The sequence below is a fragment of the Pteronotus mesoamericanus genome, unplaced genomic scaffold (assembly GCF_021234165.1).
Source record: "Pteronotus mesoamericanus isolate MK-2021 breed Mesoamerican mustached bat unplaced genomic scaffold, CSHL_Meso_final scaffold_45, whole genome shotgun sequence".
Taxonomy (NCBI): Eukaryota; Metazoa; Chordata; class Mammalia; order Chiroptera; family Mormoopidae; genus Pteronotus; species Pteronotus mesoamericanus.
Genome location: NW_026555317.1, coordinates 2,796,112 through 2,822,486, shown reverse-complemented (window position 1 = coordinate 2,822,486; position 26,375 = coordinate 2,796,112). Strand labels below are relative to the sequence as shown.

Below are 26,375 nucleotides of genomic sequence, written 5' to 3'. Positions count from 1 at the left end.
CCAATGTTCAAAGTCTAATATCCTGATGACTAGAAAACTAGACAACCAAACTCCCTAGAACTATGTATAAAATCATTGTTCTTAGCATCAGTACTATGGAGTTTGTCTAGTTTGTACTAGACAACATCCCAAGGAGTTTGTACTATGAGGCAATTACCCTGGCCAGTCATAGACATTTTTGCTTCTTTTTGTTTTCTTAATTATGTCCTGTAAAATTAAGATCCCTGGATAAGTGAGTTGCAGAAAACAGACCTTATCACTTTTACCTTAGGTATATTTTATAAAAAAATACCTGAAACCTAATTTCTCAACAATTTCTTTCATTCTAGCTTGCTAAACTTGTCTCTCTTTCTACTCTTTTTGTTCGTCTATTTTTGCACAAAGACTAGGAGTTGAAGAAATGATATTTCTTAGTTGCTGCGAAATACAGAAAAATACAAGGTGAGTAGAATGTTGACTGTGAGGGAGGTAAGAGGAGTTTTATCTTTGAGGGAATTTTGTCTTGATTTCTTTGCTTGTATTTATGTCAGAGTAGAATATATGACCAATTTGAAAAAATAGTAAGCACAATGCAAAGTTTTATCAAATTTTACTGAATAGTATTGAATATAATTTAGGAAAATATTATGAACTTGATTGGAAATTAGAATTTTCACAGGGAGATTGGGGGCAGGAGTGTTTCTTCATGAAAGGTTTTTGCACCCACAGACAATTGTGCATAAGAGAAAGAGGCTATATATCGGAAAGGTTGAGAGATGTGGCTACAGCCAGGGCTATTGGCTTGAATGGTTTATGTGTCTGTTGTCCCCAAAGATCTTGGACAACTTGAAGGCTGGTAGTGTCTAATTTTTTTCTGTATTTCCAAGTTCCAGCACAGTGCTCATTACATAGTTGACATACAATAGGAGTTTTGTTTTCTTTTTTAAAGAATGGATGGATGGATGGATGGATGGAAGTGGTGAAGAAATTTGCTGTTGCCAGAAGCCAAATTTACTTATGAGAGCCAGCCTCTTATCTAACAAGCTTTCCTGTGGATAAGACATGCAAGCATGGTGAATTCAAATGTGTTTCAATGAGACACTCGGTGCCACAATTATGTACTGGGTTTGCTTTAGGAACAATGATGGGATGCTTTCTTCACTTTTGAAACTTATTTTTATTTCTTTCAAGGCATTACTTTAAAATAAGAATGAAGTAGGACACTGTTATAAAGCTGACTTGCTACATTAATGGAGATACAGAGCTGCCTAGTTCCAACCCATGAAATGTAACAGTTGCATGCAGTGAAGCCCCCCAGAACTGCTCTGAAGGCTTTAAACCCTAGAATATAAACTTTTTTTTTCAGTAGAATTTTATTTAGAAAGAGAATTCTCTGCAGCACAGGATTTAAGCATTAGTAAAAAGGACTGATGCTGGTAGAGGTTTATTTCATCACAGTTATCCTCATTATAAATAAGAAATATTTTATTACTTCCTCCAGACACAGCATTTTACTGAATGACATCCTCTGTCTCATGGTGCAACTTTTATAAATTCAATACACTAATACAAAGTTGAAATCCTTAAAACTGCTTAATAATTTCTAAGACATATATATGTGTGTGTGTGTATATATATATTTGTGTATATATATAATATTTACAGTATACATGGTGTGATTTAGAAACATCACAGAAGTTCAAGAGAATTGTAACTTTTTTTATTTGGAGGACGAAATGCTGTGTTATTGAGTGATTTCTAAGTTGCTCCTAGTTTATTTTCTTTTTGCTCTTTTCTTGAAATCTTGCAAATTTTTAGGAATTGCATCTTTTTCATTAGAGCAAAAAAAAAAAATCTTAGAACTTTTGCATACTCTACTGGGTTAGGCAAGTATAGCAGACATCAGAAGTGTTTATTTTCTTTCTTTACTTCCTTGCTAGGGAAGTAAATATTGTTTCAGGTAAAAATGTGCTCCATTAAACATTCACTTTCCCGGCCCTTATACTAAGGATTGATCTAAACAGTTCTTACCAATAAAATTAAGTAGAATTCTGCTGACTATTCCTGGGTAAGATTTTGTCCCCCTGACTATTATGGGCTTAATGTTTGTATTCCACCAAATTTATACGTTCAGGTTCTAATGTGACGGTATTTGGAGTAGGGGCCTTTGGGAGATAATTTGGTTTAGATTATGTGACAAGGATAGGACCCTTATGGTAGAATTAGTGCCCTCATAAGAAGAGAAAGAATGGGGTCTCTCTTTCTCTTTCTCTCTTTTCTCCCCATGAGAAAGCACCAAGGGAACATCACATGAGTTCACAGCAAGAAGGTGACTGTCTACAAATCTGGGAGAGAGTTCTCACCAGTCACCAAAAATGCTGGCATTTTGATCTTGGACTTCCCAGCCTCCAGAACTATAAGAAATAAATTCATTTTTTTAAAGCTACTCTGTCTATTGTATTTCATTGTAGCAGCCCAAGCAGATTAAGACAATAAGAATATAAATGAGGCTGTTGCCTCCCTCCTGCCTCCGGCCTCCTCCTTTCTGTTTTGAGTGCAGAGGTGATGTTCAAAACTAAAGTAGACATCTTGTAGTCATAGAGTACAAGTGTAGAATAAAAGCCAGCACGCTAAGGATAGAAGAGCAGAAGGAGAGAGAGAACTTAGGTCCTTGATGACACCTTTCAGCAGCTAATATACTGTAATCATCTACCTTCAGTCTTCTTGATACCTGCAAAAAAAAAGCCTTTATTTATTTAAACTACTACAAGGTGAGTTCATTGCTAGAAACATCTTAAAGCATTCATAAAAATGAGAAATGGCTATGGTTCATTAATACTCAACTTTCTGTATATACATAGATTATTTAGTTCTTGTTTCTTTGTAATTTCACAAAACAGATGAATGTAATATCAAATAAGAATGTCTTCATTAAGTCAATCTTCTCAACAAATAAATTTTTAAAGGTTTAACTATGTAGACTTTCTCTAAGGAGAAATTGTTTAAGCCTCAGGTATTCTTTAATATGTTTTCCAAGGAACTCCTATTATCTGGAGAAATCACTGAATTTAGTAACCACTTTTTCAGTAACATTTTTATTTAAGTATTTTGTTTCTCTAGCTACTCATTTGAAGATGATACTAGCATGAAAAATATGCTTTGCTAAGAACCTGGGAGACAGTATTTTCAGACAATCTTCAACTGCTATGAAGAGTCAGTCTCTGTAATAAACCAATAGGATTGGGTGGATTTTGTTAGAGGCTTTCAAGGATCAGACTAAGCAATCTGAAAATGCAATTCAAATACATGCATCTATATGCAGTCACTGCGGGACATTGCAGGACTGCGTGTAACCAACTTCTTGCCTGTAACTTCACCGATCTGTGCATTTATGACACTGATTGTCATCCTAAAGATGACATTTGCATTACTGTTTGTTCATGGGGCTTTCATTTTCATAAACTGAAATGTTCTTTTATGTATTGTTCATTTTTAATATCACTACAGTGTTTCCTCTGGTTTAGCTCTAATCATCTCACATTTCCCATATTACCGTCTAGTCCTGGGTACACCGAGGTCAAGGACTGGAGTAACTAGACTCGGGGCTAAGGAACAACTATGCTCTTGGTGAATTAAGCTTTTTTCTCTTTTTAGATCAAACTGGAGGTAATTTTTAAAAAAGTTATAACTACTCAAATTTTTGAGCTATTATTTTATCTTTAATATTCTTTTATCTTAACCTGAGGATATGTTTATTGATTTTCAGTAGAGAGGAAGAGGGAGACATTGATGTTAGAGAAACATCTGTTGGTTGTCTCCTGTATGCACCAGGCTGGAGATCGAACCCATAACCTAGGTAGGTGTCTCCTGACTAGGGATTGAACTTTTAAGCTTTTGGTGCATGGGATGATGCCCTAATCAAGTGAGCCACCAAGCCAGGGCAAATTCTTGAGCTTTTAGATCAGACATGCCAAATACTGTACTTAGTATGCAGATACGGGCTGTAGAGAACAAACCAACAAACACTAACCAACGACTCAAACAACCAAGTAAATAAAACTCTGGTTTACATAAAGCATTAGTCCAAGATTGATAATTTATAGATATCAGGAGTACTAATAGACTCTCATACCCAAATGAAAGTATTTGGGGAATGAGGTACATTCTTGTTTGTACCTCATTCTCATAAATGTTAGATAGATGGATTTTCTTCTATTGCACCTAAAAAGTGGTTGACTTTTCCTTAATGATCTCTCACACCTACCAACCAATGGGAGAAATAAAATTATTAAAACTATTTTCAAAGATGATATATTAAGCCATAGAGAGATTTAGCTACTCTCCTCATTTTTTTTTTCAGTGTTACACAGTGACCTGTTGGCATTGATGGAAATGAATTTACCCCATTTTCAATTTAACATGTCCTCTGTAAATTACTTCGGATGTTACGGTTATGTTTCCTTGCCATGACCAATATTTATGGTAAAATAGTCAAGGTCAGATTTTCAGTTCTGTCAGTGAGCAATTGAATGGAAACCAACTGGATTGGTAAGAGATGGACAATCGGATTCAGCCCCAAAAAGCCAGATTGACCCGGCAACGATTTCCTTTTAAAAGGTGGTTAGCCATAGCCTAACTCCTGATAAATGCAAATCAGTGTTATTAAATAGCATCTAGAAAGAACACTGCTCCACTGTCTAAAAACTTTGTCTTCAATTGTACTGATAATTGAACAACCACATGCTCTGAGTAGTAAGACCACAGGAGAATTTGCTATAGATTTTGGTAGTAACCATTTAAATTCATATAATATATACATGTGTTTGGGAAAAAAAACCTTTTTAAAGACTAAAATCCAGATAAAAAGAAAATACAGTTGTCCTTTCTTATCTGCAGGGGACACATTCCAAGATCCCTGGTGCATGCCTAAAACTGTGGACAGTACAGAACCCTATAAAAATACATAGGTATAATAAAGTTTAATTGTATATACATAGCTATAATAAAGTTTAATTTACAAATTAGGCACAGTGAGAGATTAACAACAATAATTATTAATAAAATGTAACAATTATAACGGTATACCATAATCAAAGTTATATGAATGGGGTCTGTTTTCTCGCTCAAAAATACCTGTTTTACTGTACTCACCCTTCTAGTGATAAAGTGAGATAATAAAATGCCTATGTCATGACATGGAGTGAGGTGAATGAGACAGTATTAAGTAAAATAGGCTTAAACACGAGCACTGTGATACCCTGATAATCATTCTGATAACTGAGACGGCTGCTAAGTGACTAACCGTGGGGAGTGTACACAGTGTGGGTGTGGTGGGCAGAGGGACGGTTCACATTCCAGGCAGGATGGAGTGGGGTGGTGGGAGACTTCATCATATGACTCAGAATGCCATGTAATTTAAAGCTTAAGAATTGCTTATTTCTGGAATTTTCCATTCCATATTTTCAGACCTCAGTTAACCATGGGTAACTGAAGCTGCAGCAATTTAAACCGTGGATAAGAGAGGATTACAGTAATTCTAAATTATAGTCTCAGGAGAGCAGTAGGAGAGTGGATTGAATGAGCAGGAGAGCTTTGTGAAACTTGAGTAGGTGGCCTGAGTCTAATGCTCTGATATAGATGTTTCCACTTCTGTTGCAATAAATAAGAAAAACAAACGGGATCATTTGTCAACACCTGGAGAAAACTTTAAAGAGGTGATTGTGCAACATATAAAAGAATTTTCTAAGCACCAGGTTGTTCAGTTTAAGAAAGACAAACATTAAATGGACATGCAGAATTGCTTTGAAGGTTTTGAAAGATCCAACTAGTTAAACTTTTGTACTGTATAAAACTTCATAATTCCTCATTTCAAAATAGTTTGCTTTTTGAGCTGAATTTATTAGGAAAGTCATTAGGTTTTCAAGGCTATTATTAACAGTAGTAAAATACCTTAGAATGGCTGAATCATTTATGTATAGAAGAAAACATCTGAGGATCTATGTAATCAACTTTTGCTCTCTATGACTGAATGCATGGAGAAAACGTGTGTCTGAATTAGCACTGTGCTGATCTCTGCTCTTCTCTGGTTAGAAGATCCTGCAAAAGATCCATCTTTATCTTTGTCAAGGAGAAAATGGTCTTTATTTTCTCTTCTTATTTCTGTAAAAAGCGGAAGATACTTTGATGAACATGTTATCTAAGCAGGACTTTTTTTCTGTACTCTGGGTGTTGTTTGTCTTACACAATTGGGTTTGAGTATGTTATGTGTTTCCTGATTAGTATTTCTGATTAGGACATAGATAATCATCGGGAGTAAATGCTGCTGGATATTTTTGGACTTCACATAAATATACATGAATGTGGATGGCAGGAAAATAGTAAATAACAATGCAACACTGAATGATTAGAGTCTAATATGCTATGTTGTCAGGGAAGAAATGTGAGTTTAATTTCCGGTTGTAGCCTCTTATAACTCACCCTGTTCTTAGTGCGATAGGGACTGACCCTGTATAAATGTGTGGTGTTTTGCTCCCAAACCAGAAAGAGTCAGATTTCTAATTCTGGAATTATTCTTCCTTTTCAATGTTCATTTGCTTTTTGATGTATGTGATAAATGACAGTGATGCATTTCTGTACAGTTGGATGTTTTTAAATGTCTTTACAAGAAGAAAAGAAGGAAAATAGGAAAATAATACACAAATAAATAAAAATATATGGTGTTCGGCAGACTGAGACACTAATCACTTTGGCTGCTTATCTCAGGCCATCTGGATGCCAGGTAGCAAGCATCCTGCGGTGCACTCCTGATTTGGTCTGTTATTCTGCGCGCTGGTGTTGCCTGTGCTGGCTCGCCTAACTGTTCATGTTAATGCACAGGCTGCCCCTTCTGCTCCTTATGCACAGTCATTTCCCTGCAGGTGGCATCAGGGACTGGATTGTGCATTTCTGTTTACTTTATAGATGGTGAGGTTGAGATGCAGAAATGAGGACATTGGCCTTGAATTATGGCCCGACTCAATGCCAAAAACAAGAACTCGGAGCTTTCTAATTCCCAGCCCTGTGAAATACCAGCTTGTATTTCCTCTTCATCTTGGCCTCGTAGTTTCTTCTGTAAATCAGGTCCAGTGGCCTTACCACAGCACTAGCTGCCAAACACTTTCACCTAACACTGTAATGGGCTGTCAGGGCTTCAGGACAGGAGTCTAAAATAAATGATCTGAAGCCTGCTTCAAGAAGACAAACTGTTTCCATGACTTCAAGTCCTGTTTCTTTCCCGAATTCCACTGACATGGCCACAGGAATACAAAAACAAAACGTGAAAAAATCTCTGTGAGTTGCAGAACAAGAACGAGTGCACTCCACATGCCAGAGGAATCTCTGGAAGAGACACTGCAAGTGAGAGCAGTGGGCTCTGACCAAGCTGCAGATCACTGTGTCGGAGGTAAAGCTGCCCAGTGGAGTAAGTGGATACAGTCCTTCCTGAGTAGCGTTCTGTGCTGAGAGCCGTGTAGAGCGAAGGCAGGAGCCAGCCCGAGAAGTTATGGTGGCGAGCAAATTTCAGTTCTTCCAGAACCTGTGAGGATGAGCAAGTGTCAACAAAGAGTCAGAGTCCCCTGCGTCCATTCTCAGCTAACACTGGATGCAGAAAGGATGAGCTTTAGGGAGCTGCTAGCAGTGGGAATGTTTCTCTCTCAGGGCTACATCAGGTACCTGAGAGTGAAATTTCTGGGTTTCATAGTCAGAGTCTGTCTAACAGTTGTCACACACACTTGTATTTCTTAACGATTGCAATGCCTACACATATTAGGCCGTTTCTTCTCATTTTAGTCCTCGGCTTAAAGGTGGGAGGCTTGACTTGTCTGAAGGTCCTTTGCCCCAGAACTGCATGTTCCCACAGTGCTAGAAAGGAGATGAGAGTAATGACAGGAAAGAGAGTCCCAGTGGGCTGGCTGGGCTTCTCTTCTAGCATTTCTGCTCCTTTGTTCAGGGGACAGAGGGCAGAGATTTTGCCTGATGTTGAAATCTATTCATAGTCATCCAGTGTTTAATAATAAAGGGCCTCTTTTCAGGTAATGATCTATTAAACCTGCCTGGTTGGATCCCATTTGATTTGAGTAAACTTCAGCTTCCCTCTTGATTCATAAAGAAGCCTTAAACATCTACAAACTTTCTAATCAAGATATAGCATGCATTAGATTTACATATGTGATTTATTCTTTATTAGTACACCTGCACAGTTCTCTTACAGGAACTTTATTATACCTAGGAAAATGGTTTTCATATGAAACATAAAACACCTTACATAAAAAAGTTTAAAAATATTTTCTCATAATGTATACAAATTATTCCCTGGACGGAGTTAAGGGGAACTTGTGGCTCGCTTTGGTTTTTCCCTGATAATCCGTAATGAGGCTGAGCTAAGTATAAGATGGTCCTGCCCATGTCTTGCTTCCAATAGGAGAATTCATGTCTGCTAGAAAAGGAAAGGAACATTCTTGCTCACTTAGGGACTCGAGGACAAACTGAAAAGGAGCTCTTTACCACAGCTGTAGAGGTCCTCACCTGGGGCCACCTCTGCCCCTCTGTATCTTCTGCCTCCACACAGACGGTCCAGGTCTGGTCGGTGGAAACGAACACAGCAAAGCCGAAGGCTGACTTCTTTCCCTTATAGGGATTACAAAGAATTCACAAAGAGAACAAGACAATCTTTTAAAAACCCTCCTTTCCTAATTCTGGACAATAGATTATTCTTACCTCCTACCCAACCACCAACAGTCACCCACACTTTATGGACAAAAAGTGTAGAGAAAAGTCAACAGACCTAAAAAAAAGTCACAGCCCTTCGTGAGAAAAGGATTGAAAGAATTAGAGCAAAAATCTCCCTGTGAAGCGGACTTGCTATGTGGAACTGGAGGTAACTTCAGAAACTTTTTTTTTTTTTGAAAAGGCTTAAAAGGTATTACATCTATGAAAAGGGAGCACTTTAAGGTAAAAGATGATTAAAAAAAACCCAGCCTCATGCCCTATAACATAAAAATACCACAAGAATTTTTCTATGCTTTTGAATTTAATCAAAATAAAAATTTTCCCCTCACCAGCATGTGATACTGAACAGATAGAGCAGTTGTACTCTATAGCAGAAAGCTAGATGTGAATGCTAGAACACAGAACACATTAACAATGATATAATGATAATTGCCATGAACTGAGAGACTTATGATCAACTTATTAGTGAAATTGAATGTAATGGGAATTCCAGATGGAGAAAGAGAGATGATTCTGGAGAAACAATAAAGAAAAAAAATTACAAAATTTCCTGAGGCTCAAGAGAGACTCGAATGTTCAGATCAGTTATGTAATTGGGAAAAATTAATTAAAATGACCCATATGCAGACTACCTTATTGAAATTTCTGTATCTGGGCAGAAAATTCTGGTGGCTGCCAATCAAACTTTTCCTTGGAAACATTTAATTCTGGAAGACAATGAAACAGCACGGTCCGACTTTTGTAGCAAAATTCATTGTGACCCAAGAATTATGTATCCAATCAAGATTAAAAAAGATTATTCATGTGCAAGAGCAAAAGAAAGCCATTCTGAGAGCTGCAAGGAATCAGAAAGAAAATGATCAATGTGCTGTTCCTGAAAATATAAATCAATAAAATATTTGTAACTAAATGAGAAATGCAATGAAATGAAGAACTTATAAATGAGAAAGGAGAAAAACATAAATGGCAGTGAGAAAGCCAATAAAACAGAGGCAAAGCTAAGTATTTTTATTATTATTGTAGGATTTTGAAAAATAGAATTAGAATGGAATAGTAAATAATATCTTTAAATTATTCCACATTATTCCTACAAAAGTTAGGAGGTAAGGGTGGTGTGGTGGAGATTGTTCATTGTCCACTGATATCCATTCAGCCCTCCTGAGACAGAAAGGGAGCGTGTAGTGGTCTCCGTGGTAGGTTATACATACTTCACTCTCATGAATATGTGTGCCCATTGACTCTTCTTGTAAAAGGAAAAGAGCAGAAATGATAGATTCCACTCTCAGGCCTGGAACTTAAGACATTAGGCATGCCCTTTTGGATATGGAAGTATCTCAGTTTTAACCATGAAGGTGGCAACAATGCCCAAGTGCATGGGGGACAATGCCTTGGAAGGAACTTTGGTTCCTCATTCAATGAGGAACATGGTGGTTCTGCTGACCCGGACCATTCACATATAAACTGTTATGTGAGTAAGAAACTTCTTCCTTAAATACCCCACTGTGTCATGGGGTATTTTTGTTACAACATATTAGCTTTATCCTGATTTATATAAATATGTGAGAGGACGAAAAATTATGCATAAAGCAATGGAGAAAACCACCATGTGGATAAAAGCTACAATGTAAACATATGTTGTATAACAATCTGATCAATTTATACATATTGTTATGCAATCTGATTTTTTATAATAGAAAATTTTTTTTTGTCATTCTTCTGTGACAATATATAAAGAGCTACACGTTATTTGTTATTTGTAACTTTCAAATAGTACTCTATAGTATGGTGGTTCCATAATGTATCTAATTCTATTCTTCTCTATTTGGGCATTGCATTTTTGTCCTAAGATTTGGTGATTGCAAATAATTCTACAGTGAAATGCCTCATGCACATATGCACGAATTTTTGTATAATAGGTACTCCAGGAGCAGAATTTTTTGTTTAAGAGTATTCACATACGGGATTGCAAAATTGAACTCTGGAGATGAGAAGAGCCAGAGACAAGTGTTCTAAGTAGCCTTTCCTGAAGCCACTTGTTCTGCTGACATTTATGGCTAGTTGGAGTCTATAGCTGGTAAAACTCAAAATTTTTCTCTCTTGGCTTGGTTGGAGCCCAGCAGAGTTTCTGGCCGACTTGCCCCTGCTTCACATCTCACTGGCTGCAGGCCCCTGCGGGAATGCTGAACCTTCCATCACTCTGCCGAGTAGAGTTCCCCTCAGCCTCCGCGGCAGGCCGACTTCATCCTGCTCTGGCGGCCTCCACGGCAAACCTGGCGATTATTAGTGTCCACACCACCTGGTACTTGAGAGTGAGTGGAGAAGCCTAAGCCTCCTGTGGAGTAATGCTGCGCCAGCAGATTTTGTGGGGAGGGATAGGCAGCAGCCAGAGGGGTTCTCTCTGGATTTCTCAGTATGTGTGGGGTAATAGCTCTCCTTTAAACTTTATTATTATCCCACATTACATAATATACGTTCCTATCTCTGAGCTAGAACCCAGAAGTGGCAAAGCAGGCCACTCATCTTTTCTTTTTTAACTCACATCTTTTCCTTTCTCCCCGCAAAATGTTCCTGAATGGAGAAGGCAGGTTTCCTTTCTTTTTTCTCAAGTAACATTTTCCCCCTTTGTGACTCCTGCTAAGGCTTACCAGGGTCAGATTAGATTAGAAAAGAACTTTATAAGCTAAGTTCTCCAAACCTGGTGGTTATTATACTGGAGAGACATGAAGGAATCTGGGAAGTACTTAGCAAAGCAGTATCCTGACTTGCCCAGCTATTGTCTGTTATATCCAGGGGTAGACAAAAGTAAGTTTACAGTTGTTTATTCTTGTATTATTGTTTGTTAATTATTGTATTATTTTCCATACATACAACTGTAAACCTCCTTTTGCCCACCCTTGTATTTCTATTTTGACAAGCTTTACATGTTCTTAGTCTTTCTTTTTAAATAAACAGTGTGGAGGGGAGCAAAGGGGAAAAACTTGGGACAACTTTAATAGCATAAAAAATAAAATCTTTTTAAAAATAAATAATATAAAATAAAATAAGTAAACATGAATGTTGTCACAGGCAGATAGATGCTTACAGAAGAAAAGGTAAAAGTCTTGTATTTTGGAAAGGGAAAGAGAAAAACACATTAAAAATTATATACATATGTGCGTGTGTATGCATACCTCTGATTTCATTTGATAGGTCCTGCCAGCATGCTCTAAATGTTTTTTCATACTTTAGAGTCCCTTTAGTAGTATGTGAGTCTCCCTGCGCTTGTCAAACCAAGGATATTACTTTTTTAAAAAACTTTTTTGTCAATCAAGAAAACTAATTTGATTTAGTTTTCTTATCAGTAGAAAGATTGATATAGTTTTATGTTTATTTGCCATTTATATTTCTTTCTTCCATTAGTTGCATGTGAATATCCTTCCTTAATTTCCTAGTGGTGGGTCGTTTGACTCTTCTTATTGATTATATGAGGATGTTAAATACGTTAAATACTCAGCGCAGTGCCTAACACATAGCAAGCACTCAATATGATTTTGTTGGGGAAATATAATCACAAAGTCTCCTAAACCAGAAAACTTCTCCACAGAAAGAAAACATTTTTAATATTGAAAAAGCATTTAACCAAAATATGATTCACATTACAGAAAATCCATGAAGTGATTGCAAAGACAGAAAGAAATCTGTCTTTGCATAGCCTTTCACATAGCCAAGCAGGCACAACCTGTTCCATACATGTTTTCAAGGCAAACAATAACTAGTCCTTAAGTAAGAGGAATAGACAGTACCGTATGTCACACGTGGTTTATCCTAGATTCACCTGGTAATTGCGGTGAATATCAGAGTTAGTTAACTGGTTTTATCCAGAGAAAAAACAAACATCAAATTTTTATAACAAGAAGAAATTTTGCAATTTGGAGCAAGGTGCCCATCAAATTTAGGCTCTTAGTTTCCAACAAGATTGGGAGATGGGATGCTATCTCCTTTGATGATTATGCTTCAAAAAGACAGCTCCCAGTCCCTGGAAAAAGATAGTTCTGAATCAGAAGACCTATGTAGTTTTAAAAAGTATTTATATACATTTCAAAGACATGAGAAAATATGGTACAATTGCAAGTATTTTAAAATAAGTGTTGTAAGGGGAAGGAATGGAGAAAAATCTCTTCCCTAATTTTCAACAAGGAGAGTTAAACTTCTTAGTTTTAACTTGTGTTTTTCCTAAAAGTTGCTAATAATATTGTTATTTGTGTGTGCTTTAAATATTAGACATACTACATTTTGTCATTAAAACAAGTAAAACAAAACAGAAACCAAACAAAAAAAATCCTAACTGGCCTTGGAGGTCTTTCTGAATCTGGCTCCTGTTACCTCTCAGATAACACCTGGGATGACTCTCCCATGTCCTCCATTCAACTACAGGGAAACATGCACCAGGACTTTGTTGTGGCTCTTGTTTCTGCCTGGACCAATATCCCAAAGGTGTACACAGTTTTCTTCTTTCTTACCCCTTAAGTTTTTTTCTTTTTTTTTTTTTTTAATGCCATACTTTTTCATTGAAGGTTAGCTTGACCACTGTGCTCAAAATGATATACTGTTTCTGGCCGCATGTTCCCACCTTGAACTCCCGTTCCTGCCTTGCTTAATTTATTTATAGCACTTAACATCTCTTAATAGACTAGATTCTGTACTATGTATTTGGTTTGTCTCTTCTCTTATTAAAAGGCAGTGTTGTGGATACACAAGATTTTGTGTATTTTGTTCACTGCTCTGTCTCCAGGGCTGAGTAAGGTCTCAATAATATTTTTTGGAATGGATGAATATATTAATAAAATACACTGAAATTTTAATTGGCTTTTCATTAAATGCACAAGGTTTTTCATATGTAAACATTTTTATTATTATGTAGCCAAATCTATTCATATTTTCTTTATAATATCTGTGTTTCATTTCTTCCTTAGAAAAGTTTTTTCATCATTATAAGATTTCCCATCATGTGTAAGAAAAAGTGGAAAAACTTGTAAAACTTGAATGAAGTCTGATAATCAGTTAATAGTAATGAATCAAGATTTTGGTAGTTGGTTTTAACAAATGTACCTTGGTATTAAGAGATATTAACAATAAGGGAAATTGAGTGGGAGGTGTACAGAGGTCTTTCTGTATTATGTTTGCAACTCTCCTGTAAAGTTAAAATTACTCTAAAATAAAAAATTATATTTAAAATGTATTTTTCTCTGATTGTGTTTATAGATTGGGATTTAGTTTTAGAATTAAGACCAAACACGTGTCTTTGTTGTTGTTGTTGTATTGCATGAAGTAGAACACCCTTTTCTTTCCCCCTTAGGGATAGGCAATTGTTCTATTTTTGAAATGCTGCTATATAATATAGTATATTCAGTAGGGGAAGTGAACTCTTTTTTTGCAAAATGTTTCAACTCCTCTCATATATTCTTATGGAGTAATTTAATATCAGGTCATCAAGTTCCATAGAAATTCCTAATGTGATTTTGATTGAGATTACATGTGTAAAGAATACATATTTTTGTAAAATTTTACTGCATTAAATTAATATACTTAATATCCCTTATATATGCGAAGCTATTTCAATCAATAATCAAAGAAAGAAAATATGCAAAGTACATGAGAAGCAAATTAGCTGAGGAGGAATCAAAAGGCCAATGGCATAGAAAACTTACATAAAGGATTTAAAGCTAAAGAATAATCAATAAAATACAAATTAAAGTGAAAATACAAATTAGAGTGAAAAGGCAAAATTTTTTCCAAGTTACAAAGATTAAAATGAGCAATAATGTTTGTCTCTAGCAAGGATGTAGTAAAATAGAGTCTCATATATTACTAGCAGGAAAGTAAATTTGGTAGAATCTTTCTGGAACACAAATTGGTAATTTCTTTCAAATTTTCAACATTTTGAACACTCATTTATCAAGTATATCCACTTTCAAAGATTCCTCAAAGGAAATAATCTGGAAAATATAAAGTGTAAAAAATTTTCCACAATGTTGCTTTATAATAGTGAAAGTAAACTAATTTTACATTAAGGCATGGTTCACTAAAATTTGTTTAATATGTACAGTGGAATATATATATATCTATATCATGATAAGCTGACCATAATATACTTAGTGGAGTACCATGAAGTTAACTCATACAAGGGGGAAATATCAAATATAGATTCCTTATAGACTAAATAAGGACAGATTTAAAAAGGCAAATTTGCCTATATCTCTGGAACAGAATGTTTTACTCCCATTGGGTAGGCCAAACAACTGAAAGCCATCAAAGAGGGCTTTTTGTCCTTAGGCAAGCTGACAGAGTTTCCGGAAAGGCAATTGCAGTTATCTGTGGCTTTCCAAGGAAATCTTGTGACTGCTGTGGAGCACAAGGGATGCGTTTTTATCTGTTGGCTGTGGATGTCCTTCCATTAACACCATCACCTCAGTTAATTTAGCTGCCTCTACACCACTGCCTGTGTTGTGATGTCTGTCTCCCCCTTTCAGTCAACCCTTGCTCCCTGTGATACTAAGTTCATGATGAGAACCTTGGTCCCTTTTCAATGTACCATGATCAGGGGGATATTGGTTTTGGATAACAAGAATTTACTATCATTTAAGCACTTGGGTATTAAAAGTAGAGAAGCAAGAAGTACAGAGGCAACAACAACAAAAATATTAGAACCCACTTCATATTCAGGGTTCTAGTTGGACTAGAACTAACCAGAGATCAATTTCTATGGGATAGTTTGGTCAACTTTAGGTAATGAAGTAGTTCTTTCTTTTAGTTTATGGATTGAGTTCCTTTCCTTGAAGTGGTCACCCAGGCACAGTAACATATATTATTAATTGCATAGACTCTGCTTTGACTGGCCAATAAGTAGTCAGGCACACATCTATTACAGGACTTCTTTAATCAGTGAGTTTATGCTGGTTTTGCTTCTGAAGTCTGAGCCATTTCATTTGCTATCTGGGTGGTAATTTAGGAAAATACTCAAGCTTATACATTTTTTGCACATTAATTTTTATTCATAGTAGAAGTCCTTTTATAATCTAGGAAATTAAAAACCTCAAACCCCTTGTATTGAATCAATATATTGGGCTTTTAGAGAAAGATGAGCAACAGAGGTAGATGGTAGATGAGTAGTAGTGGTAGTTCAATTGTGTATGCTAAGTTTGGAAGGGTCAACTGATTACACAAAAGAATATTCTTGAGTGTACACTTTGAGAGGATATAAATGTACTGTTTGTGTAACAGATCAGTGTCAAGCACTCTCTGGACATAATTAGCATCATTGTGGAGGACACACACCTTAGATGAAATTAAATAGATTGTATATTGATTTCTAAAGAGCTTCTTGATAAAATAACTGGACGATAACCATTCTTCTCTCTGATGTTTCTCAGGTTTCTTTGAGGCTTGGGAGACATGTATACAAGCAGTTGATTGTTGGGGATTAAAGTCCAATTAAGATATGTCAAGGTTAATGATATTTCTATGCTCAATATGTGAGGGGATGTGTTGATTAGTTTTGGGGTGAAGTGCAGTGGCATTTGGACTTCTGGGTATAGCTATAAGTTTCTTACTATGGAGATCTGGGGCTGGATGACAAATCTGGCAGCTAGAAAAGTTGACAGCCACTCTGGGAGAGGTGAATTATGTAATTCAGTTTTTATAGGAACAAAGACAATGAAGAGAGCTGTAGAAAACACTGGGGAAGGGAATTGTAGCCCTCTATTTTGAACCAAAAGAAAGAAAAGAATCAGGCAGTAAGAGAAGTAAACAAAGCCCTTTGCCTTAAACATTCATTTCGATTTAAAAGTTGATGGGTAAAACTCTCTTTAATCCACTCTTGTGGGAGCTCTCTGTTTCTTCTCCTTGCCCTGCCCCTCATCCTCCTCTTTCCTTTTTAATGAGCCATAGAGTTTGCCCTCCAGAGGAAACAGACAACCTGGTTATAGGATCCAGGGCATTGTTTGCATCAGGAAACAAGAATTCACTGTTGTATGACCTGTAGTTTAAGAGCAGGATTTGGGGTTAAAAGTACTTGAAGTGGTCCCTTTAAGGCAGATTTTTATATCTTATTCAATATATCCTCCCTTCTTATTTGTTATCATGCAGAAGTACATCTGGGGATACTTGGAAGGCAGCTTACATCTCTTGGGCATATGACAGTAATATTAATATTGTTAGGATCACAAAGGTCAGAATTGAGCAAGATAAAATCTGTCAGAGCTTGAGTCAATCTGGGTTTTACAGTCCCTCCTCCCCTTTGGTAATAATGATGTATGGTGAGAGTTTAAGGGAATTTTATGGTGTAAATCAGTTTCTTTAGGATAGGATTAGAAACTTAAGCCAAGAGAGATTAACTTCTTGAAAATTTTGACAGTTTTATTTTATTAAAAAAATCATCACACAGCAAAATTGACTTCTTTTTCTTGTAGTGTATTGTTCTAGGAATTTCAATATCTGTATAGTAATAGGACAAGAGCCACTTTCTCAGACCCTCTTTCCCAGAGCTGGCTGGACCCCATAAAGCATGATTGACCCTAATTGTTTTATGAGCCTTTATCCTCAGGACTAGAAAATTACTGGAAGTGCCCTGAAGGCTCAGAGGCTCCGGGAACTTACAAAAACAAGACATACTGACCACAGCCAGGGCACTGACCCTGCACCCAAAGATAACATCGAAACAAATGGCAGCCTAACTGAAACATCCTGCTCTGCAGCCACCCTGTTACCTGATAAAAACTCACAGCCCCCACCCCTCAGGGCTGGTGCTGGTGCTTTTCTCCTCACCTAGCCCTTTCCCTCTTTTGGGAAAGTAAAAATAAAAACTTTCCTTCCTGCACTTCTTTTTGTGATTTCTTTCAGAGCCCAGGTCACCAACCACCCTAACATATAGATTCCTACTACCATCACCACAATCAGAATGCAGGACAGTCCACCACTCAAAAAATTCCTTCGATGTTTTCTCCTTATAGCCACATCCTTGACCCACCTTAACCCCTGGAAACCACTATAGTTCTGTCTTTTTTTAAAAATATCATATAAAAGGGATTATACTATATATAATCTTTAAAATTGCCTTGTTAGGTTAACATATACCTTTGAGAGTAATCAAAGTTATTGTGTGTATTAATAGTTCATTCTTTTTTATTGCTGAGTAGAGTTCCATGATGAATGTCTCCAAGTTTGTTTATTCAGCCACCTGTTAAAGGACATTTGGATTCTGTCCATCTTTGGGCAATTATGTATATAGTTGCTATAAAATTTGTGGACAGGTTTTTGTGTTATTAAAAACTGGAGGAAAGATTATTCTTGTTATAAAATGACAAAGAACTTGGCTGAATTATGTTCTTGTGTTTTGCAAAAGTAGAAATTGAAAATAATGAACTTGGATATTTAGTGTTGAAGACATGGCCTAGTTTTTCCTTGCTGTTTATGGTAAAATTCCAGAGGACAGAGATAAATTGAAGAAGAAATTGTTAAACAAAAAGCAACCAGAACTTTAAGATTTGGAAAATAATCAGCTTATCCAAATGGCAAAATATAAGAAAACATGTTCTAGGGACAAACATCCGGGGTGTGGTAGACAACCATGTGTTAGAGATTACATGTGTGACTCTTGGATGCAGTCAATCATCTCAGCTGAAGCCAGGAATAGATTCAGGATCCAGGAAAGATCTGTGGATGACTCTCTTTATGGACGGCTTGTGTCCCCATGAATTAATTGCCTTGGAGGCTAACAAGGGTTTTGAAAATTTCATACTAGCAGAAATGCTACCAATTTAGACTGTAAGGGACAGAGACAGGATTAAATGAAGACAGGCTACTGGGTTTCAGGGATTCTACAAGATAGATCAATAGAGCTGCTTGGCCGTAACTTGCATTATACTTCCAGAAAAGGGAAGAATAACCCTGAAGGTGGTTTAGTGATCACTAGGGTGGATACTGGCCTTGGAGGTGAGACTGTCTCCTTCTTGGTTTCAGAGGGCAGGGTCACCTCCTAGGTTTCAGAGAATGTGGGCATCTCCTTGGTTTAAGTGGACCAAGTGGCCACCGCTTGGGGCTGCCATGTTTGTGCTCTGAGAAGTCAGGGCCACCCCAGTGGGCCTAAAAGATGGAGCACTGGGTTAAAGGGAATTATTCTCAAGCCTCAAAAGCTAATGAAAATTGCCCTTCCAAGTTTTGGGTTTGTTTTGGACCTGTGATCCCTTTCTTTTCTCCGATTTCTCCCTTTTGGAATGAGAATGTCTATTCCATGCCATTGTATATCAGAAACATAATTTGTTTTCTTGATTCACAGGTTAATAGCTAGAGAGGAATTTTGTCTCAGAATGAATTGTACCTCAAGTCTCACACACACTTTATTTAGATAAGATTTTTGAATTAGAGTTGATGTTAAAATAAGTCAAGACTTTGGAGGCTCTTAGAATAGGGTGAATGCATTTTGCATGTGACACAAACATGAATTTTGGGGGGGCCAAAAGGTAAAGTCTTATGGGCCGAATTATGTTTTCCAAATTTATATATCAAAGTCCTAACCCCCAGTACCTCAGAATGTGACTGTATTTGAAGATAGGGTCTTTATAGAGGTAATAATGACATTGTTAAGGTGGGCTCTAATTTCATATGACTGGTATCCTTTTAATAGTAGGAATTTTGGGTACAGACAGTTATAGTGGGAAGACCATGTGAAGACACAGGAAGAAGATGGTGATCTATAAGCCATGAAAAGAAGTTTCTGATAAAACAAACTCTGCCAACACTCTGATCTCATACTTCTAACCTGTGAACTGAGAGAAAATAAATTATGTTGTTTAAGCCATCCATTCTGTTGTATTTTGTTATGGCAATCCTAGGAAACTAATAACTCTTAGGATAAATATGTATGGATGGGATTGTGGGTTATAAATTAAAAGTATATTTCACTTTATAAGAAACTGCCAGGATGGTTGTACCATTTTGATCTCACAGTAACTTTATTTGAGAGTTCCAGTTGCTCTATTTTCTCACTAGCTCTTAACATTTGTCAAATTTAGCCATTGTAGTAAATGCGTTATAGTGTCTCCTCATGATTTTAATTTGTATTCCCCTAATCGCAAATGATCTTAAACAACTTTTAATGTGTTTATCTTCAGATTTTTTTTAATGGTAAGGTGTCCAATTTCTTTGCTAGTTTTTCAGATTGAGTTTTTTGTTTTTATACTGTTGTGTTTTGGGAATTATTCATATAGTCAGAATACAAATCCGTTGTCAGATATGTGATTTGGAAATATTTTCTCCCAGTCTGTAGCTTGTTTTCATCCTATTAACAGGCCTATTAAAGCACAAAAGTTTTTATTTTTTATGAAGTCCAACTTACCAAATTTTTCTTTTATGGATTATGCTCCTGGTGCTATGGAAGAACACTTTGCCTAACTCTAAGTCACAAAGATTTTCTCCAAAACTTTTATATTTTCCTATCTCATTTTAGATCCATGACCCATTTTGAGCCAATTTTTGTATAAAATGTGAGCATATACAAACTTTCTCCTATTTATTCAAATGAGAGACTAATCTAGGTGTAGATGTAAAAAGATTTTGTAGATATAATTAAAATTCATAATCAATTTATTTTGAGTTAATAAAAAAGGAGAATATTTTGGGTGGGCTTGACATAAACAACTGGAAACCTTTTAAAGAGGGACTTTAAGGCCCTTCACAGGAGAGTCAGGGGCCCCAGAATACAGAGGGGGAAGAAAACTGTAGAATGTTTCTGCATTCTGAGACCCTCACAATCACCTTGCATTGCTGAGCTGCTGATTTACCTTGGTGTGAAGCAGCAGCTAGGGCTGCAATTGTTGTCCCTCCCTCCTGTATTTCTTAAGTTTCTCTGACTCCTGGGCCAAGTGTACGTATTCAGCTCCATGATGAAGGGCTCTGGTTTTTATAAGGTACTCTCATCACCAAGGTCAGAGGCGACAAGAATGAACACTGGCTTCAGTCCATGCTAGCAGGGTTCCTACTCATGCTCCTGGGGTTCTGGACTGTGTGTGATCTTTCCTTCACATCTGCCTATGGATTCAGGGTTGCTTATCTAGCCCCCACAATTACACAAACCAATTTCTTGTTCTGGTTCTTCTTCTCTGCATGAACCCTGACTAATATAATTATCTTTTTTTTCCCTATTAAATTGGTTTTGTATTTTGGGTGAAAATTAGAATCACAGTTGATCTGTGGGACAAAACTCTTTCTCCTGTTGGGGGAATGGCTAAAAGCAGTTTGCCCTTGAGCAGACTGACAGAGTGATCAGGGAAGGCAATTTTAGCTACTGATGGGCTTTCTAAGAAATCTTATTATTTCACCTTGAAAGTGTAAATGATGTGCTCAAGTCTTTGTAATGGCTACTGATTTCCTTCCATTAGTACCTGTGCCTTAGGCCATGTCTCTATTGTTTCCCTTGCTGAATTTTCTTAATATCATTACATGAAATAAGCATTTGAAAACATTAGCTTTGATATAATACTATCAAAAATGTTTTTACATGTGTATAGGTTAAAGAGAAACCTGAAAGTAAATATACTAGACAGTTGACAGTGGGCATCACTGGGTGCTGATTATGGTTAAGCTTTTTTATCTTTTTGCTTATTGGAACTTACTAAATTTTCTTCAGTAAATAAAATGGTATTTGTGTTTCCCCAAATTTATATGTTGAAGCCTTAATCCCCAGTGCGACTGTATTTGGAGACAGACCTCTAAGGAAGTAATTAGGGTTAAATAAGGTCATAAAGGTAGTACCCTGCCCTGATAGGGTTAGTGTTCTGGTAAGAAGAGACACTGGGGGGCTTGCTTTCCCTTTCCACTCTGTGAGGACAGAATGAGGGGGCGGCTGTTTGCAAAGCAGCAGAGAGCCCCCACCAGAAACTAAAACCTGAGGGACCTTGATCCTGGACTTTCCAGCCTGATGAGCTGGAAACAAAATAAATTTCTATCGTTTAAGCGATCCAGTCTATAGTTTTGTTATGGCAGCTCGAGCAGATGAGGACACATGATTATTTTTGTAACAAGTATATAAAACAATACTACTGTAGTTATTTTAAGGGAATGAAAGCCGGGTTTAAAAGGCACTAAAAACAAAAGTGCAAGATCTTTTGATAATTATGTAAGTTTTCAGGCATTGCTAATTATATCCTGAATTCCTCAAAAGAAACATAAGATAAATGCTAAGTAAAGACTTTGTAAAATATGATATTTGGAGAGAGCTTGTGTTTCCTGTAAAGTGCTGTTACAATTTCTTTATATTGGAGTTAGCTAGCAGTAAAATTTAGGTAAGTAATGTTATGTTTGCCTAGAGAGTCCAGCTACAACAGTTTTGAATGACCACACAGTCTCTGCCTTCTCCCCATCCCTCCTTCCCTGTCTCTGTCTTTCCCTCTCTCTTCCTGTCTCACACACACAGTTTTAAACTTGCACACCAGCTTGATGCTACAACATAACATATTGTAAGACTAAAGCTCTGCTTCCTCAATAACCTACATTAAATTATAATTAAATTTAATCAATAACATCACAGCTTTTCCATCTACTGGGCTTTATGTCTGATTACTTTTCAAATTACTTCTTGGACAATAGATGATTGTCGACTGGGTGCTCTCCTCTTTCCTCAGCTACTGTAATCTTTTCTATTTTCCAATGCTGGTGCTCATTTGATTCTGAGGGAGAGAAGTCCTAAAGGCATACTGCCATACCCTGAAGCGGAGAAGGTGGTTAGTGGCATGCTTATGAAAGGTGTGTGCTCTCATTTCACCTCCCATGTAGAATTTTTTCCTTTATGCCTCTGAATGTGTTTCTGTGGATCTCTACTTCAATATGTTTCACAAGTGGCAAAAACTTTCTAGAATGAGTTCATATTCTCTCTCTCTCGCTCTCGCCATTCTTGTTTCTCTCTCTTTAAGCTCATTTAGATATTGTGGTGAGCAATGATCAACAGTTTTTGGGAGAAAATTTGGAAATTAACATGAGGTGCAATCACATTTTTGATCCAAAGTGCTGTTCATTATATAGGAAGCATTTTCTAGAGATGTATTAAAACAATTCATTGATGTTACTTGTGTAGCATGTAGATAATCACTGTATTATTTAAATGTTCTATCTAGGAAACTCTCTAGAGTTTGCTATATTTCTCACGGTGATTGGACTGGAGGCTATTATTGAGATCAAATGTTGCTGAATTTCTTTAATAGACGAAGGATGGTAAATAAACCTCTTAGTCTAGGTAACCAAATAATTAATTCAATTAGGTAGCATTATAATGAAGTTGAGATTTGAGTCTTAACCTATGTGTAAATCAGAAAAAGAGTGTCATTCTCCTGCCATACAAACAAGCAATGGCGTCTCTCACAAATGGTCTTCAGAAAAAATGGTATTTCCTTAACTTGTGTGTTTACATAAATCTTAGGATATCAGAATTACTTGTTTCTTTACAGATTTCCTTATCCTACCTCCTTATAGTAGCTCATTTCATGAATAATAAAGAGTCACTAAGTACCTGGAGGTACACAATACTCTCTTGACCAGGGTTGTGCCGCTTGTTTTGTTTGATTTGGGAATAGAAATCAGGATCTCCGCTTCCTCGTCTTCCTTTCCTTAGGGTGAGTTGCACCCTGGCACTGCTATGATTTTTATAAAATGTCTTATTTTTTAATAGTTGAATAAATTCAACTCTAAAAGAGACTCAACTCTGTTGGATAAAGAAAGAAAATTTAAATTTATCAAATGATGTTGCTTTGGTTCTTCTGATTTCGTCTTTTTAAGTAACTCTGATTCTTTCAGATAAATATTCAACCTTTCAGAATTCTTCCTCCTCTCCCTGCTTCTCACCAGTAAATCATCTGGATTTTAAGGAGGGTGGAGAAGGGACTTACATGACCTTAGGTGTCTGGGACAGGGAGCCTCTGAGTTGTGTGCAGGAGCCCTTAGGCCACCTTCACGACACAGGCAGGTCTGTCCTTGTTCCTCTTCAAAAGTCTTCCTGAGTTCCACTGTTACCCTCTGGCCTTTGCAGGTATTACTTGGACACCAGCTACTGAATGAAGCTCATGGTTCTCAGTCATTTGATTCTTATTATGGAAACATCTTTGCCCACCTTCCACTGCCCTCTTAGCACCCTTTTGTCCCTGCGCTGGGGCTTATGGGAACATCTGGATCCATTGCTGGCCATGGGGAACCAGAACATTTTCTCAGCGATCTAAGTTGGCCCCATTCTCCACTTCTGCATTGGGATGGACAACAAACCGCATACAGTGCTTCCTCTGAAGGCTTGAAGCTACCCCAAACTATACCCAGAGAACTCAGCCACTGTTCCCGATTTCCCCACACTTGTTTCAGTGCTCTTACCATAATCTTCTCTACTGCCTGCAGGATAAACCCCATGGGGGTTTGTAGTTGATTACAATTCTTTTGTCATTTCCCTTTCTCTTTTCTGTGTCTCCTGGTTTGGAAGGCTGCGCTAGCACCCTTTCATTGTGGCAAATGCTTTCCCTTGTAACATATCCTGAGTTTAAAAATAATCTTATTCTATATGTCAAAAATGGAAACCTACTTTTTTCCCTTCAGATTCCCACTGTGATAATCATCATCTTCCTGGGTCTCTGGCATAACAAGGGGGATGTTACAGACCAGAAAAAGTCAAAGAAAAGCAACTTAATATATTTATAAAAGTATTATCTCCACTTCAGTAATTTAGTCAGTTATTCCACTAATATTTATTGATTTCTTGCCATGCGTTTGATATTAGGAATGCAGAAAAAAAATGCAATGTGTAACAAAATGGAAGAGCAAATAAATCAGGACAAAACTATAGATTTATTGCCAAAAACAGGACCTTATAAAGAGGACACTGACCCTAGACAACCGACTTAGCCCTCCACAGTCGGTTAGCTCTTTCTTCCATGCCTGGGAGTGTCTTCAGACCTTCCTGGACTTCATGAAGTATCAGGCCAAGAGAGCAACAAGACATTTGTGAAAGAAATAGGAATTTCATTTCTTTTCATCCCAAATGTGCTTTACAGATTTCGGTTTTCTGTCCCAGGCTTTGTCTGTTCCTAGAGTCATTTATACTCATTGAAAGGAATTCCCCAATTACATGTACAAGTGTTATCTTACATGGCTTCAAAGAAAAATCATATGAAAATGACAGCAGTTCAACTTTTTCATGAGATATACAAAGAGTAGCAAGGGGAATTACAGAACTGGCTAGTAACCATGTCTGAAAAATGTTGCAGAAATTAAATTAATTTTTATCTTACTTTTTAGAGCTAGGATATAATTAATATGCCATAAATCTACTCTTTTTAAGCATATAATTCAGTGTTTTTAGATTGTTCAAACTGTTGTACAGCCATCACTGCTATCTAATTCCAGTTTATTTTCTTCAATCCAAAAGAAACCTTCTACCTGTCAGTAGACAGTCTCCACTCCCTACTCCTGTCAAACCCTGTCAACCATTAGTCTACTTTCTGTCTCCATGGATTTACATACCCTGCGTATTTCAGATACATGGATGTTGGAGAAGGTCATCGGGAGGACGTGCCAGCTGGACCCAGGCAATCCAAGATTCCTCACCCCCTCCCCTGCCCTTGGAATGTGTGTTCTGCTTGTCTTCCCCTCTCTAGAAGCAGCCCTGTGGACAGAGATAGTAATGTGTTGTTGAGACCATCTGTACTGCATACGTGACTGGACTCAATTAAGTCCTCTATATAAACTTTTAAGATTCTGGCAGGTAGATACAGAGATCTACTCAGCTTGCAGCGCGCAAGACAAGCCCTGTAAGTAAGTTCCTTTATTAAACCTGCCACTACCAATGTGGAATGGTCTGCCTCTTTTTTCAGTTTCTCTTTGCACTATGTGATTTGGGGCCATTTTCAGATTTCACCTGGGACGCCCTGGAGGTTGTGAACCAGCAATGGAATCATTTAATATGTTTGTGTCCTTTTGTGTCAGGCTTCTTTCACTTAGGATGTTTTCAAGTTTTATTCATGGTGTAGTATGTTTTAGTGATTTTTTAAAATGTCTGAATAATATTGCATTTATTAAAAAAATTCATTCATCAACTGATGGACATTTGGGCTGTTTACTTGTTTGCTATTATGAATATTGCTGCTGAGAACATTCATGTGCAAGTGTTTGTGTGCACATTTATTTTCAATTCTCTTGGTTATTTATCTATACCTATGAGCAGAAGTCCTGGGTCATATGCTAACTTTATGTTCTACTTTTTAAGGAATTATCAAATTGTTTTCCAAAGTGGGTGTACATTTTTCAAACCTACTGGCACTGTGTGAGTGTTCCAATTTCTCCTCATTCTTACCGCCACTTGTTATTTTTCATTTTTTGATTATAGCATCTTATTGGGTATGAGTGGTACTTTGTGGTAGTTTTGATTTGCATTTTCCATTAGGAATAGGATGTTGAACTTTTCATGTGCTTATGGTCCATTTTATATCTTCATTGGAGAAATATCTATTCAGAGTCTTTGCCAATTTTTAAATTGGATTATTTGTCTTTAAATTGTTGAGTTGTAATAATTCTCTATATATTCTGGTTACTAGAACTTTATCAGAAATATGATTTGCAATGTTTCT

General features: G+C 36.9%; 1 protein-coding gene across 1 annotated transcript in view; it reads right to left on the bottom strand.

Moving 5' to 3' along the window:
• The window catches only part of LOC129086821 (septin-7-like), a 51,634-nt gene extending 27,469 nt beyond the window's left edge, over positions 1–24,165 (bottom strand). Inside the window, 3 exon segments of the mRNA XM_054593540.1 lie at positions 7,396–7,552; positions 8,542–8,643; positions 24,130–24,165. Of these exon segments, the coding sequence (XP_054449515.1) occupies positions 7,396–7,552; positions 8,542–8,643; positions 24,130–24,165 (295 nt within the window).
• Positions 24,166–26,375: the final 2,210 nt, after the last annotated feature.